The 17,194-nt window shown below is 42.7% G+C and overlaps 1 protein-coding gene across 1 annotated transcript in view; it reads right to left on the bottom strand.

Annotated features, from left to right (window-relative positions):
- The window catches only part of CEP250 (centrosomal protein 250), a 38,753-nt gene extending 23,856 nt beyond the window's left edge, over positions 1-14,897 (bottom strand). The window contains exons 1-15 of the mRNA XM_048495776.1: positions 14,739-14,897; positions 13,116-13,298; positions 11,985-12,041; positions 10,476-10,558; positions 10,172-10,337; positions 8,995-9,101; positions 7,528-7,773; positions 7,112-7,208; positions 4,551-4,649; positions 4,061-4,213; positions 3,546-3,724; positions 3,137-3,319; positions 1,982-2,126; positions 486-632; positions 89-319 (exon numbers count right to left, since the gene is read on the bottom strand). Coding sequence (XP_048351733.1) covers positions 89-319; positions 486-632; positions 1,982-2,126; positions 3,137-3,319; positions 3,546-3,724; positions 4,061-4,213; positions 4,551-4,649; positions 7,112-7,208; positions 7,528-7,773; positions 8,995-9,101; positions 10,172-10,337; positions 10,476-10,558; positions 11,985-12,041; positions 13,116-13,298; positions 14,739-14,816 — 2,154 coding nt within the window. The 5' untranslated portion in view covers positions 14,817-14,897. The remainder of the gene's footprint in view (positions 1-88; positions 320-485; positions 633-1,981; positions 2,127-3,136; positions 3,320-3,545; positions 3,725-4,060; positions 4,214-4,550; positions 4,650-7,111; positions 7,209-7,527; positions 7,774-8,994; positions 9,102-10,171; positions 10,338-10,475; positions 10,559-11,984; positions 12,042-13,115; positions 13,299-14,738) is intronic.
- Between the last annotated feature and the right edge of the window lie 2,297 nt (positions 14,898-17,194).

Raw genomic sequence — 17,194 nt, 5'->3', positions numbered from 1 at the left:
GGAAGAATTCTGTCACCAGCAACTCTGAAGCCAGCTTTACAAGCACATTTCTACAAGTGTCTATAGGGGTTTCTGTCTTCTCTCATACCTGACATAGCTTTTCATGTGTCTCATTCTGTTCAGCTCTCAAAACTCTCAACTCTTCCTGCAGATTTTCTTGCATTTCTTTAGCTTGACATAACAAATGCTCCAATTGCATCTTCTCTGAACGTAGTTCTTTGTTCGTTCTTTCAGTCTGATCGAACTGCTTCTGCAAAGACATCCTAAATCCCTCCAGATTATCCACTTTCTTCAACAGAGACTGATTTTCCTGCTCCAGCTGCACGCAAAGAAAAGGCAGCAGCAACCAATCAATGTTAATTCTTGCTGTGAGCAGCTCCACCCCAGTCTGAAGAAAATGCAGAGTCCATATTTACCCCCACTCTGCATTCACTTCCAATGGCTGAGGGATGTTCAGAAAATTATATCTTTGGGAATGGTCTTACCTTCAACAGAAGTTGATTTAAATCTACTTTGTCCAGTGCTAGAGATTCATTAAGGGCACTCATCTTTGCTGTCACATCGCGAAGATCAGCCGCTTCTGCTATCAGTTTATTTTGGGCTATTGTTAAGTCTGCAACTGATTGCTCAGCCTGGGAGAGTAAAATGAAAGAGTGGAAACACCCACATGATAACATGGCTTAGTTCCAAAGGACCATAGCAGAAGTTCCATTTATGTAAGCGTTTTTCTTCTTTTTCCCATTGCAATGCCACATCTCCCACTCCCTTCTGATCTGTTGGTATACTCATCCAGAACAACAACAGAATATGCCCTGAGGCAAAGATGGTTGCAACTGGGACAGGGATATAAAGAGGGAAGGGGATCAGAATCCCTTCCTTACATAAAAAAAAGTATTTTGTGCAAAAGGCTCTTTGGATCTCAGCCTTTTTACATCACCGTTGTTCTTTATTTATGTCAATGTCTCCTTGTGACTTAGGATTGCCACATATTATCTCATGGAAAATATTAATATTGATCAGACATACAGTTTTCTAGTTATAAACTACTCATGTCTGAAACTGGTATATGAGGCACTTTCCAGCTTTATTTATTTATTTATTTATTTATTTATTTATTTATTTATTTATTTATTTATACATACATACATACATACATACATACATACATACATACATACATACATACATACATACATACATACATACATACATACATACATACATACATACATACATACATACTTTGGGCTTCTAGACCGCCCCATCCCCGAGGGGCTTATGATCCTTTACTTTTTTTTTCTCACTGATCTTCCATTATGCCCTCTAGTATTTCTGCTATACTTTTCCTTCTGTTAACAGTAACATCACATGAAATTGGTCAGTTCAGCCCCAGTGCATAATTTCAGATGCCGCTGCAACACAGAACAGTAGGGGGCAAGCATGTGGTTTCTCCATAATAGTGTTTCTCACCAATCTTCAACAAGCTCTATTGCATCAAGGGAAATATAACAGGGAAAGTGATGGCAGCCCAGTTATGTGATAGTCAGAGAACTGATTTTGCATCTACTTCTCTATATGGCCACACCTTCAAACCAGATGTTTGGATTTGTACCTGCTTTTCTCAACCATAAGGAGTCTCAAAGCAGCATACAAACTCCTTCCATTCCCCTCCCCACAACAGAAACCCTTGTGAGGTAGGTGGGGATGAAAGATTTCTGAGGGAACTCTTACTAGCCCAAGGTCACGCAGCAGGCTTCATGTGCAGGAGTGGGGAATCAAACCGGGTTCTCCAGATTAGAGTCCATTGCTCTTTACCACTATACCCCACTGGCTGCAACAGACACCAGAATATGTAAAATCAAAATCTGGGAATTCAATATCAGCACTACATGGCTTTTAAGAAAGTCTCCTTGTCGGTCTCAAGTGGATTTATTTAAATTGAGCAGCAGGACCTCACAAGAAAATGTAGATGTAAATGTACCTGCTTCAGTGCCAAAGCAAGTTCATATTTTTCTTGCTTCCCAAGCTCTCCATCAAGGTGAGACTTTTTCAGAGCTTCTTCCTTGGCCACCAACTCAGCCTTTAATAATGAATGCTTTTCTTCAAGGCCATTTAGACATTTCTGACTGGATAAGGAGAAGAAACATGTTGTTTTTCTCTTAAGCCAGCAGGGAGGACTCCAGTGCTGACAGAGAACAAGATTAATGAATCAAGTCCTAACTACTATCAGAAGAGGGGGCTCTTCCACAAAACAAAGTGAAATTCACTAAGCCTTTTTATATGGGATGGACAAAGCTTCCAAACCCTCCTCCCCAAACTAACACCACAGCGGGCACCCAGGAAAAGAGCAGGCTGGCCACAGTTGGATGGTAATAGTTCTACTGCCCTTTCTCCACTGCCACTTTACTCTCCTCTGGGAACCTTGGCAACTCTGAAGGGCGGGTTGGAAGGCAGGGAGGGAAGCTTCCACCTCACACCACAAACACAAAGTCGAGCTAAGGTTCAACAGTGGTGGGGAGAGACAACCCTATGATCAGAGGTACTCAGGTAATTTTAAAAGTTATAGTTATTAGTTATGTATTTGTAGGTGCTTGGTGGGGTAACATATGGGGCATTCTGCAGTGATGTGGCTGTTTTGGGTAATGATACCTCTGACATAAGGCCATATCATTCCCATTTCAGAGCTAAGCAGTAAAACAGCACAAAGAATTGAACTGTATCCCCTGCATTTTAAAAGGTTACAAATTGTACCAGGTGGTTAGTTGGATTGCTCACCACTGATATCAGAAGTAAAGTTTCCCCTTCAGTCGTGTCCAACCGTGGGGTACCACTGCAAGCAGTGATTTCATAGGCAAGCCGTTTTTTGTGGGGTAGTTTGCCATTGCTTTCCCTGGCTATTCTTTACCCCCTAGCTGTGTGCTAGGTACTCATTTACCGACCAAGGAATGGATGGATGGCTGAGTTGACCATGAGCCAGCTGCCAGGATATCTGACCCACAGGGGGCTCGAACTTCTAACCGTGTGAGTGGCAGTGCAAGCACTTAACCACTACGCCATGCAGCTCCTCTAATCAGAAGTACCACCCTGAAAATTGCACAAAGACCTGTCATTTGGAAATGAAACCATGGAAGCTTACGTGTATTCTCTGTCTCGCAGCACCCTTTCCATTTCCTGCAGTTTGTCCTCTTTTTCCCTGTCCTCCATGTCACCTTTCAGCTGCAGCTGAGTGTTGCTTTGGCGTAACTGCTGGGCCTGCTCTTCCAAGATTTCCAGTTGCTGTTGCAGTTCTTCCTTGGACTTCTCCAAGGTTGCCCGGCCACTGCCAAGCAGTAAATGCTAGTCAGAAGGGGTGGGGGGGAAACCAGTCCACGAATAAAGGCTCAGTCATAGTTTAAGCAGAGGCTTCGAGTGCTTACTAGAAAACTAAACGAGTTAACAAAATCAAGATGTGCTGCAAGGAAAGCAAATTCACTGCTATAAATAAAATAGCATATGTCACAACAAAAGCATCTCTAAAAGATGTTGAAGGCATTTTCACAGCTGACCTTTGGAGAGTCTCCACCGTGGACTGGAAATGCTGCAGTTGGCTATTGAGCAAGTCTTGTTCTCCTTCTAGCTGCTGGAGCCTCTGTCTTAGGAATTTACACTGCTCTTCCTGCTGCTCTTGTTGTTTCTCCAGAGAGCTGACAGACTTTTTACTGGCTAAGAGCTGATGCTTCAGGTGCTACAAGAAAAAAAGGCAAAATCTAATGGCAAGAAAGCAGCGGGAAACGGGGGACACGAGCAGCTGGAGACTCAAGGGATGTTCAGACTGAGAGAACTAACTGCTAGTCAGGGTGTACGAAATATGCCTGTGGGAAGAGGCGGGAAGGAGGGAGTGGTTTAGAAGACAGTCTACAAAGGAATGATTGCCAGAAAGCCTGAGGGAACTAGGAGGTGGGGGAAATTTAGGAGGCAGAAGATTACTGACAGAGCAATTCAATGGCAGGAGGCACAGTAGAGATTTATTATTGGTGATATGAAAATCTTATTTGCAAAACAGCATCTGAGTCTCTCTCACCTTCATCTTATTGCTCCTCTTAGTCAGTGCATCATGAACTAAAGTAACAGCACCCTGTGGGTCACAAGCATTTATCTGCAAGAAACTGCAGGGATCAGGATAATTCTCGGCTTCTGGGTTGCCAACTGTTGCATTGTTGTCATTGATTACTACCTGAAATCCAAGATCAGTTTGTCTGTCAATACACAAAATGTTGGGGTGTTTCCACAGGAAGATAAGAACAGCAGAAGCTGGATTTCAGGACCGCTCTCTGGCTGCAGCAAAAGGGGGAGCCACAAAAATTACATTCCATGAGTGGAAGTTATTTTTAATATATGTTATAATGTGTTTATATTTTTAAATTACTTTCATAAAAAGTCAGTAGATACTAATATTTCAGTTTTATCTTGTGCTACAGCAGTATTAAGCAAACAGAACATTTCCTAATTCCAAATGGATAAAATGGGGTTCTAAAGTGAAAAGAAACATGAGCAATCTCAATCATTCCTACCTCAATTATTTCTTTTATTGCATGTTGAAGGGAAAGGATGTCCTCATTTGCATCTTTGATCAGCGAATTTTCATATTCCAGCTCCAAACGATTAGCCTCCTAGAGAAAGAATAAAGGGTGATAAGGAGAGAACTGCATCTTTCTTCCATAATTCCCAGCCTTTCAAACACTTCACAAGTTTTTTATGAAATGTATTCAACAGAAATACTGAATGACAATGTCATGCTAATGAAGCATTTCTACGACTCTAATTCCACATTGATCAGACTATGCCGTATACCTAGTTTCCTGGAAAGGCAACATAAAATGTTCCTAATAAATATTGCTGTCTTTAGGTGTCCCCAGCAGTGAAGATCTCCTTAGTGCCGTGGTTGCGAACCTATGGCACTCCAGATGTTCATGAACTACAATTCCCATCAGCCCCTACCAGCATGGCCAATTGGCCATGCTGACAGGGGCTCATGGGAATTGTAGTCCATAAACATCTGGAGTGCCATAGGTTCGCCACCACTGTGTACTATCAGTACCTATTTTTCAGTTGGACTTCAGGACTGATTTTGGAACAGAAAGTTACTCACCCAGCCTCATCTATAACCTTTATTAGGAACATGACAGAAGAGTAGATTCCTGTTACTTCTGCTGGGCTTCCTGGCAGCTTTCAATACCACTGACTATAATATCCTTCTGGATCAGTTGGCTTGGTGCCTGAGATACCTGTTCCACTGTTTCCATTCCTACCTGACTGATCACTTCCAAAAGGTGGAGCTGGGGAAGCGTTTGGTTCAGTGTCAAGCCAGAATGCTGTGCTATTTCTCAAGGTTCCCTTCTTCCCCCCCACGGCTGTTTAAGGAGCAGCAGTGGCGTAGGAGGTTAAGAGCTCATGTATCTAATCTGGAGGAACTGGGTTTGATTCCCAGCTCTGCCGCCTGAGCTGTGGAGGCTTATCTGGGGAACTCAGATTAGCCTGTACACTCCCACACACGCCAGCTGGGTGACCTTGGGCTAGTCACAGCTCTTCTGAGCTCTCTCAGCCCCACCCACCTCACAGGGTGTTTGTTGTGAGGGGGGAAGGGCAAGGAGATTGTAAGCCCCTTTGAGTCTCCTGCTGGAGAGAAAGGGGGGATATAAATCCAAACTCTTCTTCTTCTTCTTCTTTAACCTCTACATAAAACTGCTAGGAAGGGTCATCCAGTGAAATGGTGTCTTCAGCATGCAAATGACATGCAACTCTCTCTCTCTCTATCTGCTCTTTCCGGGAGCCAGGGTGGTCATGGACATTCTGAACCCATTCTGAATTTCAATAATGGCCTGAATGTGGACCCATACATCTGAAATGTAATACAGATAAGACACAGGAACTGTTTTTTGTGAAATTGCTGGTGATTGTGGAATTAGAAGTATAGGGTAGCAAGGGTGGAGCAAGGAAGGGCTCTTACCCCGGCCGGCTGCCACCAAAAAAGCCAGTGGTTGCTTTAAAATTAAGTTTAATTTACTTCTAAGTGAGCTGTACTGTGGCCAGGAAGAGACTGGGGATAGCGACAAACTAGGGAGGGCGTTCTTTCCCTGGCCTTGTGTCCTCCCCTTCCCAATCTCCTCCCAGCCACTGCTTGCCTGGAAGTAAACTAATCTTAATTTTAAAGCAACCACAGGCTTTTTTCCCCACTGCCCCCACCACTGCTGCAACACAAGTCTGTATAGTTGCTTTAAAATTCAGCTAAATTTACTTCCAGGCAAGTGGCAGTTCGAAGACTGAGAATGGAGGCAAGGAAGAAGCGTGCGCACGCCCCCCGCACGCACGCACACACACACAGCCTGCCCCATCCCCAGTCTCTTTCTAGCCACAGCATCGCTCACCTGGAAGTAAATTAAGCTGAAGTTTAAAGCACCCACAGGCTTTTGCTGCTGCAGTAGTGGGGGAGATATGGACAAATCCCCCCCCCCACCGCCGCCTTTTTCTTCCCTTCTTCCTTTCCCTCTTTATCTCCCCTTCACCCCTTGGATGGAGGATAAACTACTGAATAGTAGTATTTGAAAACAAGATCTTGGGATACATGAGGACAGTAAGTTAAATATGAACAGTCAGTGTGATGCAGCAACAAAAGAAGGCTAATGTGATCTTGGGGTGTATCAATAGGTGTATCATAACATCCAGATCACAAGAGGGTGAGGAGGGGTGCAGTTTGCCCCAGGCACCATTTTCTATAGATACTTCCCTGATTGGATGGTATAGTCTCATACAGGATATGCTAGTTTCCTCATACTGAGCAGGTTCAGTTTGAATGTGCTATTAGATCCAGATCTACAGTGACATGCTGAGATTTCATTCGTAATAAGTGGCATCCTTAACCTGCTTCGGCAGATTTGCCAGCTGCATTCCTTCCCAGAGAAGACTGATCCGGCCACTGTGATTCACACTCCTCACCTCTAGGTTTGATTACTGCAATGTACTCTATGTGGGCTGCCCCAGGAGAGAGTTTGGAAATTTCAGTTAATCCAAAATGGCAAATGAGTTTGCATAACAGAGCCACTGGATTGGTTTTTTAGACACACTGTTGACGCACCAGAATCTCCACAGTGTCTCCAAGAGTCTTCATTGTCTTCTCCTTCTCCTCATTCTGCTTTTGAGACTGTTCAAGTAATTCAGTAAGCTCCATCACCCTGGGAAAACAGCAGCAGCATTTATAGCACACCTGTTCTTCATTAATACTGGTGAGAATGTAAACAGCATTCTGAAAAGTTCAGACCAATACAAAAGAAGGCAATGATTCCTGAATACCCTTTTGGTTCCTTGAGAACCTCAGTTTCTTAGCAGCATCCTGTTATTTTCCCAGTTGGGAACCCCTATTACATAGCAATTAATTACACCAACCATCTTATAGGTGAAGCCCTCTTTATAAAGGATGAAAGCACTGAAAGAAAATTTGAAGTGAAAAATAAGTCAGGAGACTTGTTGGTATGTATTTTAAAGGTAGTTTACCTGCTCTGAAGTTCTTCTTTCACCAAGTCTCCACTGCTGATTACTTGCGCTTTCTGACATATATCTTCACTCAGATCAGTTTTCACAGGCTTCACATCAAATTGCTTCTGTTGGATTTGACCCTTCAGGTCAGGGCTTCCTAACTGCCTCGCTGCCCAAGACTGTTGGTCAGAGTTTAGGCGGAAACAATTGACAAGTATAGTGCCAGACAGCCTTACTTGCTCAACATGTAACTCCGACAAATCTCTGAAAAAGAAGTAAATAATACAGGACCTGGACAGTGAAGATTTCCCCTACAGTTTTTAAGAGTTTTTCTGATAAATCAACTACTTACACAGTCTAAAAATATTGCAGAAAAAAATCAAATCTCCTGAACAATTTCATTGAACATATGTATAGGAGAATATAATCTACCCAGCTGTATGAACTCTAAAATACTGCAACACCCCCATGCATTGTAAGAGAAAGGAGAATGAAGGGTTCAGGCTGGGGAGTACAAAGCAAAAGGCTGGAAGGAGGGATGGGCCATCCTGTTCCATATTTATTTTGCTAACCTTCCAAGCTCATGTTCTTGCTTCAGAAGGTAAGAAGAACAGATGTTCCAAAGAATATGGCTCTGCCACTACATTTTTAGCTCTGTGTCCTAAGTGGAAGTTTAAGCTCTAACCCACAGTGGGATCTGGGAAGCCCATGTTCATTTCCCCATTCTGCCATGGAAGCTTGCTGGGGAGAGACACACTCTCAACCTAATCTATCTCAAGGAGCTACTGTGAGGATAAAATGGAGAATGGTGCAAGACGCTTTGGTTCCTATTGGGGGGCGGGGGGGGGGGGAAGGCAGAATATAAATGAAGCAAATAAGTAAAGACTGAAAGCATATCATGAAGTTATTCATTCTTTATTCTAAGAACTAAAAATTAAGGCAGCTTCAGTTACCAATTGTCCTGTCTTCTATGAATAATTCCATGTATTACAATACAGGAGATGAACATCGTCAATAAATATAGAAACCATGAATGCTGCAAAACTCAAGAGTAGCTAGATCCAGTACCAAAATATACCTAGGAAGAGGCTGCAAGTACATCAAGTTCAAGCAATAGCACAGCCCTAGTGCAACCCACGCAGAAAGAGAAAAGCATTTTCCCATGATGTCCACAGTGATACCGAATCTTTCCACTGTACAGAATATAACTTTAGCCACTGCAGACATTGAAAGTTAATGTGTCAAAAGAAAATGAAGGAAGTTTAAGACTAGGTCATTTCACTAGATCTGCTGATTCACCACTTAAAAGCTGTGAAGTCCATTGCAAACCTCGACTACTGCTGGCCTAAAATATGCAGAGGAAATTTCTGCATAGTAATAGAGGTCACATGACATAGCCCTTTTTGATTAGGTAATAAAAAACTTTCTACATGCAGTTTAGCAGCAAATAATTTCATATCTGACTAAGAACCTCCTCCTCCTCACCTGTCGGTTGCTGTCTTCATCTCCAGAAAGAAACGGCGCAAGGTCACCACCTGGCGCCATATACCAAGGATACGCTCATGTTCTGCCCGCATATATCTGTTAAAGTGCTATACAAAGACAACAGCAAGTAAGAGTTTAATTTTCTTGTTTCAGACTACAACAATTCCTTCAGGAGACAAAGATTAATTTTATTGCAAGCCCATTTTCTCAGCCATTGACAGCAACATTCTCAACAACATTAAGAACTTAGATACCAACCAGGACTCTATATCATTAAACTATATGCAAATATATTTCTTCCCCTGTGATCCAGAACCAATTCTGTTGTTTCACTCTAAAGCAATGGTCTTCAACTTTTCTAAGCCCAGGATAAACCAAGTGGTGGTGTGAACTCAACTGAACTGCATACATGTGACAGGCAGCCACCTCTCTACCATATAGGTGGAGGAAAATAAGCCATAGCTTTTAGCTTCCCCTACTCTCTCTGTCTGCCAGCAGGTAATATTAAACCCTTTCACCCACTTGCCTGGTACATACATAGAGCACCAGATTACAGAACAGCCAAAACAATCAGGACCTGCAGTTATTTAGAATCCCTGAGAATTCCCTTCTATACAGAGTGAACACCCAAACAGTAAAACCAAAGAGCAGCTCTATGGCAACTACTTGAAACAAGGAACTTCCCATTTCAGCGATCTTACTGAAACTTTCTAATACTTCATCATAATTCTAGCTACAGAAAGGAAATAGCATCCCCACTTGACTTGACAGGATCTGAACACCCAAAGCACAGGTGACTATGGTCCTCCAAGTGTGAGCTTGGCTTTCATCTGTCTTCACAACCAAGTCCAGAAACATATTTCTCATCATCTGAGCACTGATCTGTTCTCTTTCTCGCTTATTCCCAAAGTCTTCAGGCCAGCGCCTCCCCCACCCCTCACTTTTAAAAAAAAATTTTTAATTTTGTTTCTGAAGTATTACAAAACTGTTGGGCGAGGGGAGGCAAAGTGTCAGGCAATCAGTCAAGTTTCCTTGAGCTTGGCAAGAAATTACATGCCTACATTAAACTTGACAAATGTGTGCTGCAGCAGCTTGACCACTACAGCAGCTTGACCACTCAGACAGTCTATACCTGAACAAATTTCCCTCCCTACCCTTATTACTGACAGTTCCCTACCTCCCGCTCTTTGTGCCACTCCCTCTCCTTTTGCTCCAACTCTTCCTTGGCCCTTATCCAATCAGCTGTCAGTTTGTTGACATCTTCTCGGAGAGCTTCATTCACCACATTGGCCTTGTCCAGATGCTCCCGGAGCAAAATGTTCATCCCAGCCAAATTCTCACATCTCCGTTTCAAAAGAAAGAATAGTTATTAGCAAACTTCAGTTTCTAATATTCATTCTCAAACAAAGTTACACTCGCAGAACTTCTTTCTTCAATCCCTAAGTAGATCTGATTTACAGATAACAAATATCCTCGCTCACCTCTGTTGCTCCTCTTCCAGTTGGATTAGTGCTTTCTCCAGGCTATGGTCTTCTTTGCGATCCCACTGACGTGGACAGGATCCCTTTATGAGAAAGATATGCAATTCCATCAAAACAATACTTTTATGGCTTCAGTTGCAACCACTTCCAGAGACTAATAAGCCAATAGCAACTGGAGATTTGTTTCTCTTTTAATCTATACATACACACACACACACACACACACACACACACACACACACACACACACAGAAGGGGAGGGGGAGTACATAAGTGGGTCTCCACTGTTTTTAGGGACTATACATTTTTTTGTTAGTTAGGGACATACACTTCTCCTTGGTGACTGGACACTGAGTTCCTTCCACTGTGAATCAACAGAAGAATTAATCAGTCTGCGCTGAATGCTGAAATTAATTATTTATTTAATTTATTGGATTTAATAGACCGCCTCATCCCCGAATGGCTCTAGGCAGTTCACAATACAATGTAATGTCCAATAAATTACTCAAAATTCATCTAAAAACATTTAAAATTCAGTGTGCAGCATAACAAATCAACTGACAACAGACTAAAAACCATGTTAGTACGCTTAATTTGCCCTTAAAGGTTCTACATGGATGGCGACATTTTCCTATTCTGACAAAATAAGATGAGTCAATTCAGTGTGCAAGTGTCTGTCCATGGTACAACCCCTCCCCGCAAAAACTTAACAAGTTTTTAAAGCAAACATGACCTTCTTTAAATCTAGAAATATTCTTAGGAAAGCGTCACTGCTGATATTTCAAGGAGACCAAAGCAGAGAAATAGCAAAGGAGGAACATACTTCCCTTTCAATCTTTTGAAGCTTCACTGAATTATTCGCTTAATATGCTACACTCCAGAATCATTCAAACATCAGGGATTTTGGCTGCACATTCAATACATGACCATGTTACACCATTGGTGATGTCAGCTCCATGTCACCCTTCTTATTTCCTATGGCAGTATTTCCTACCTTTTGCTCAACACTAAAAGATGGGATTAGTGAAAGGTAATATATGGATCAGTTTTCTCTCTGTTTTTGTGAATTAAATGCTAGCATCAGAGAAGTTTGTGATATTATTGTGATATTTGGGGCATATACCTAAACATGATATCTTAACACTGATCTGGAGAGAAAGTGTGTTATATCGGTTGATGTCAGACTAGGATCTCAGAAAACCATGTTCATATTCCCACTCTGCCATGGAAGCTTACTGAGTGATTTTGGATCAGTCAGTGTCTCAGCCTAAGCTCCCCACAGGGTTGTTTGAAGATAAAATGTAGGATAGGGAAAAGATGCAAGTTTCTTTGGAACCCAATTATAAAGAAAGGTAAGGTATAAAATTTATACTATAAATGAAGTAAATAAATAAATACTTGGACAGGAAATGTTTTCTTTCAAGTTTCCAAACCATTCCAAACACTAACCTTCTATCAACCACAGTACAACGCCTGGAAAAAAATCACAACCTTTCCCTTAAAACTTACTTGGCTTGCTTCCAGTTGTTGTTCTAGCTCTTGACACCAATTCCGATATTGTATCACCTGCAATGAACATAAACACGTTTATAAAATTGTCATGATTTTTTCTTCATATTTGTTATATATATTTTTGTAATTTAAACTTCTTTCAATAAAACAAAATTTAAAAATTAATAAACAAACATTGAGTATGAATTTCTCCATACAAGTGTGCAACAATGCCCCATGAGATATTACTTATAGGCAGAGGTTTGCCCCATCTACACCTTTAATTTTTCACCTTTACGGTCAGACTGCTAAGTGAGTTAGCAAAACTGTGAACAGATTTTTCTAGATAATCTAAAACTGACTGAAGCTATGGCATAGCGAGGGAGGTTAGCCCTCTCCCATGATCATTCTCCAATTACGCCCTCCTCATGTGGTTATGTGCCATCCAAGGGAATACAGATACCAAAGATTCTCATACTCTTACCATTCCATGTGTGTAAAATGGAGGGCATTCTTATAAAGTGAATGATGTCCTAATTATGAATAATGAATTTTAATAAACATTAATTTTCTAATAAATAAAAATACAGCAAATATCTTTGGGGGGATTTTAATCTGTAATGTTTTAATTTTTATTGTTTATAAGACACTCTAAGCCAAGATGAAATACAGGTATTTTTATCAAATAAATATTTTAATAAATAAATAACATGTGGATCAATATAAATTGCTTGTCACGTATACGTGTACTGCTGCAAGGACATTGTATACCCAGAAATGGAGAAAAGAAAAAGTACCAACCATGGAATATTGGATACAGAAGGTCACAGAATATTCAGAATTAGCAAAACTAACAATTTTAATGAAGAACAGTAATATAGAGAAATAGTGATACAATGGGAAGTCACCATTTGGATATTTTCTTGCTTTTCTTTTTTTTTTTGGTATTTTATGCTTATATTTTGTACTGGTGTGGTGAGGAGTGAAAGTGTTTATGTTTATTGTTATTTCTTTTTGTGTTTCTACATGTTGAGAAAATAAAAATATTAAGTTTCAATAAATAGCAGGTTGAAGGTTTTTTAATGCTTTTCTTTAATTTCATAATTTATTCACCTGTTTAGATACCATCAAACATGCAACAAAATTTACCTTTGCCTGTAGCTTCTGTACAAGGATGGCTTGCCTATGCTGTGCTTCTTGCGAACTCTGTAACTTCTGTTGGTAGGATACCTCTTTTCCTACCATCTGCTGATGTAGTGCCACTAGTTGTTCATCTGGCAACAACTGGACCGTCTGTGTTTTCATTCTGTTGGCTCCTTGATCTCCTTCCATCTTAGGGTTAAGCCAAATAGAAGGAAGGCTTGTTTCATTAATCTGCTAGACAAGGTGGATCATTCCTATTTCCTCGACAACAGTTAATGGGGAAGTGAAAAGATGAATGATGTTTATGTAAATATAAGAACATAATTATGATCCTATACTAAAATGAGATATACAGACCAGATGTTAATCTACTTTATTCTAAGAAAGAAGCAAAAAAGGATTCTGGAAATATATTTAACTGTCTCCATAACAGAAGGCTTTTATTCTGTAGAAGGGAAGGTAAATCCCAACATTCCTATTCGTTGACAGTACAAGCCTGTATGTACAGTACAATTCTGTATGCAGCTAATCCAGTTTGAAGCTACTGGAATTCATAAATGTAGACTAGAGTTGTACTATTTGATGGGCACAGAATGTACAATGATTATCAGTTGAAAAATAGTTCCTTTACACGCACTCACCTTACTACTCACAGCCATGAGACAGTGAGGTCATTGCTCAGCACCTGATGGGTACAACCTAATTCTCAATTTCCTAACAAATTCAGAAATACACTTTCCCGACTTTCAGATATGGGCTTAATCTTTTATTCTTATGAGAATAATGTCTCCTCAAAAAGAACCAACAATTAGGGCTGATTCCAGTTTTTGGAGATGTCAACCTAAAATAATTGTTTCAACTAAAAATGTTCTTCACAAGCACTGAGATCCAAAGATGATTTCCTTAAGTATTTTATTCTCAAGGGATCCAGTTAATAACCTGTCTAAATTGATGCCTTTACCAGTTCTACCATTACATTCATGTTGGTACCCTTATAAAATGTCTATAAAGCAAAAAAACACAAAACCCTATAAAGAAATTACTTCTATATCAGAACAAATTACATCCATGTAGAACTGCCCTATATGGATACTCATGCAAAGTCCAACATGGAATTACATCATGTAAGGATTCCAATATGTGTGAAGTTAATCATGGACACATTTGCTCTCTCCCAACCACCTGTCAATTCTGCAAGGAATAATTGAAATTAGTGAACCTACAAATTACACAGAACTGTAACCCCCCTACTACTCAAACATCAAAGCCTCACCTCTCAGATTTCACATAAGTAACGTTCATAATACTGCAAACAAACTAACAAAACGGTTCGATGTTACCACCTGCTATAAAACTTGCCCAGCCAAATGATGTGCCTATTTACCTGGGTTTTTTTTTTTCCAAAGGAGAAAATAATTTGATTGCATTGCTCCCTTTGAATTAGGGTTTCTAAAAAAGGTTTAGCTACACATCACAATTCTGGAGCTTACAAGGAACTAAGAGGCCACAGCAGTACCTAACTTTGCCAAAGACAGTCTTTTACTGCCCTCCCTCAACTACTGACTTACCAAACCCCAAGTCTCCCCGCCCACTACGCCATGCGTCCAAAGGTGCGCCAGAGATGCTCACCTCAGCAGGGCTGGTGAAACCTCCTTTCTGCTCCCACCCCCGCCTGCAGGCTCTCTTGGGGTGGGGGAAAGGTCGCATTACACTCCTCAAACTCCAGCAACGGAAACCCGCCCGCACATGAACGGCTTGCTTCTTACACGCCCCATTTCATCAACGCGGCTTCCCGGGCCTTTTGTGCACATGCGGCTCTAACCATAAGAGTGGGCCGCGCAGACGATGACTCGAAAAAGTGGACAGGCCCAGCGCGGAGCTCAAACTCCCGGCAGCCAGTGTTTCTGCCGCCGCTGCCAGCCACAACCTCCCCCCCCCCCCGCCTTTCCTGTCATCTGCGGCGATTTCCTGAGCAGCCTGACTAGGCCTCTCATAGCAACCCCTCAGGCGAAAAGCGAGGGGAGCGCCCGCAGCATTGGCGCGCTCACCGTTTGGGCCATCAGGTCCCGCTTATTTGCTGCCGTGGTCCTCCCGGGTTCACTCACACCGCTGCCCCGAAGTCCTGTGAAACAGCGCCGTATATACTGAGCTAGGCGGCTCTGGCTCGCCTTCTCCTTTGCTCTCTCTCTCCGTCCCGGTCACTAGCAACTTCCACACATCCTTTTTTGTTCTTCTGTTATGGTGCTCTCGTAGCCCTACAGGCGCCTTTCTGCGTAGGACCGAGCTGCACAACTGCGATCCTGATAGGCTCCAAGTTCCACTTAATTCTATGGGATTTGTTCTGAATTCACAAATTGATTTGGAAATAAGTCCCAGTTGAAATCAAAAGGTTCTGTTTCCAACTGAAGTTAACGTTATGCCATTTAAAATACTAGAAGTATTCAAGATCAGTTAATGCCTGTTAGTATCTCAGATGCAATTTACACGTGCAATTTACATGAGTGAACTCATGTTTTAAGTCTAGTGTTCATGTGGGGGGAAAAATAGAAAGGCTGTTTTGAATGTGCTTGAGTTTAGATTGCTGAATTCAGCGCGACCGTGCAAGAAGGCTGGTTTAGAATAACAAGATATTTTTTCTGCCCTTTATAGTGCATAACAACCATAACTGGAGCTCTAAAGGAATATGCTTTCCTGGACCTGGAGTTAGCTACTCTGGATGCAGTCCTGTTGAATTGCAGTTATATATATCCCCCAAAGTAATAACATTTATTTGGGAAACTTCACGGTTTGTGTAAGAGAGAAGTGTTAAATCTCCAGGTAATGTGTAGTTTAACCTTTGCTGTCAAATTAATTGACACAGGTGAGTTCACAATGGCAAGCCTCCACTGATTTACTGCTGAAATGTTGGATCGGCTCCTAGTGTCCATGCCTAACCAGCAGTTGGATATGGATAGTTGAGAGGAACAGTAGTAGTTTCATTCCTAGACAGTGTGAACACAACTGAAGCATTTTAAGGCTGAAGTTACTGCTAGAGTGATATAATGCTTTATGAAAAGGCAGGTGTGAATGAAAGGTGTGAATGAAAGCCATAAAAGTACAAAGGTGTGGTCTTGAGTTTGTGCCAGCTGTTTCAAGTTATATCAATTCATGCCGGTTAGTGATCTTCTAAACACTCTTCATTTGTTCTCAGAAACCCATTTTTCAAAGCATATTTATGCGCATAGGAGATTTAGTGATGATTTGCATTAGGAGAGAGCCTGTGACTCAGTAGAAGAGCCTCTGCTTTGCATGCAGAAAGTTCCAGATTCAATACCCACGATCAGTGGAGGGATCCAAAAATTTTAGTAACATGTTCCCATGGTGGTGGGATTCAAACTGTGGCATAGTGCCAATGGGGCTGGGTGGGGCACAACGGGGGCGTGGCTGGGTATTCCAGGGGCGGGGCATTCCTGGGTGGGGCTGTGGCAAGGATGCAGCAGCTGCACCGGTCCTTGGGTGGGAAACAAATGCACCCAGGCGCAGGCTGCCACGCACGCCGGTGCACCTCCTGCTAGACTGCTTCAAGTTCTGTGCGCTATTGCTGAGAGGAGGGGCAAAAATCACATGGCAAAATCACCAATTAGTAACCCCCTCTCGGTACACACAAATAATTAGTAACCTACTCTCGGGAACCTGGGAGAACCTGCTGGATCCCACCTCTACCCACGATCTTCTAAGGATCCAGTTGTAGGTGACGTGAAAGACCTTTGCCTGAGGCTGTTTCCGCACGGCCTCCTTCCGCCCCCACGCCGCCAAGAGTGCGGGCGGCGTGGGGGCGGAAGCCCGTTCGCATGCAAGCATGCGAACGGCACCCCCCCCCCCCCCACACCCACCACCCCACACCGCCCCCCCCCCCCCCCCCCCCCCCCCCCCCCCGCCGCGCACCCCGCCCACCCCCCCGCCCCCCCACGCCCCCCCCCCCCCACCCCCCACCCCCCCCCCCCCCCCCCCCCCCCCCCCCCCCCCCCCCCCAACCCCCCCCCCCACCCCCACCCCCCCCCCCCCCCCCCCCCCCCCCCCCCCCCCCCCCCCCCCCCCCCCCCCCA

Source organism: Sphaerodactylus townsendi, linkage group LG05 (assembly GCF_021028975.2).
Source record: "Sphaerodactylus townsendi isolate TG3544 linkage group LG05, MPM_Stown_v2.3, whole genome shotgun sequence".
Taxonomy (NCBI): Eukaryota; Metazoa; Chordata; class Lepidosauria; order Squamata; family Sphaerodactylidae; genus Sphaerodactylus; species Sphaerodactylus townsendi.
This window is presented reverse-complemented; position numbering and strand designations above follow the sequence as displayed.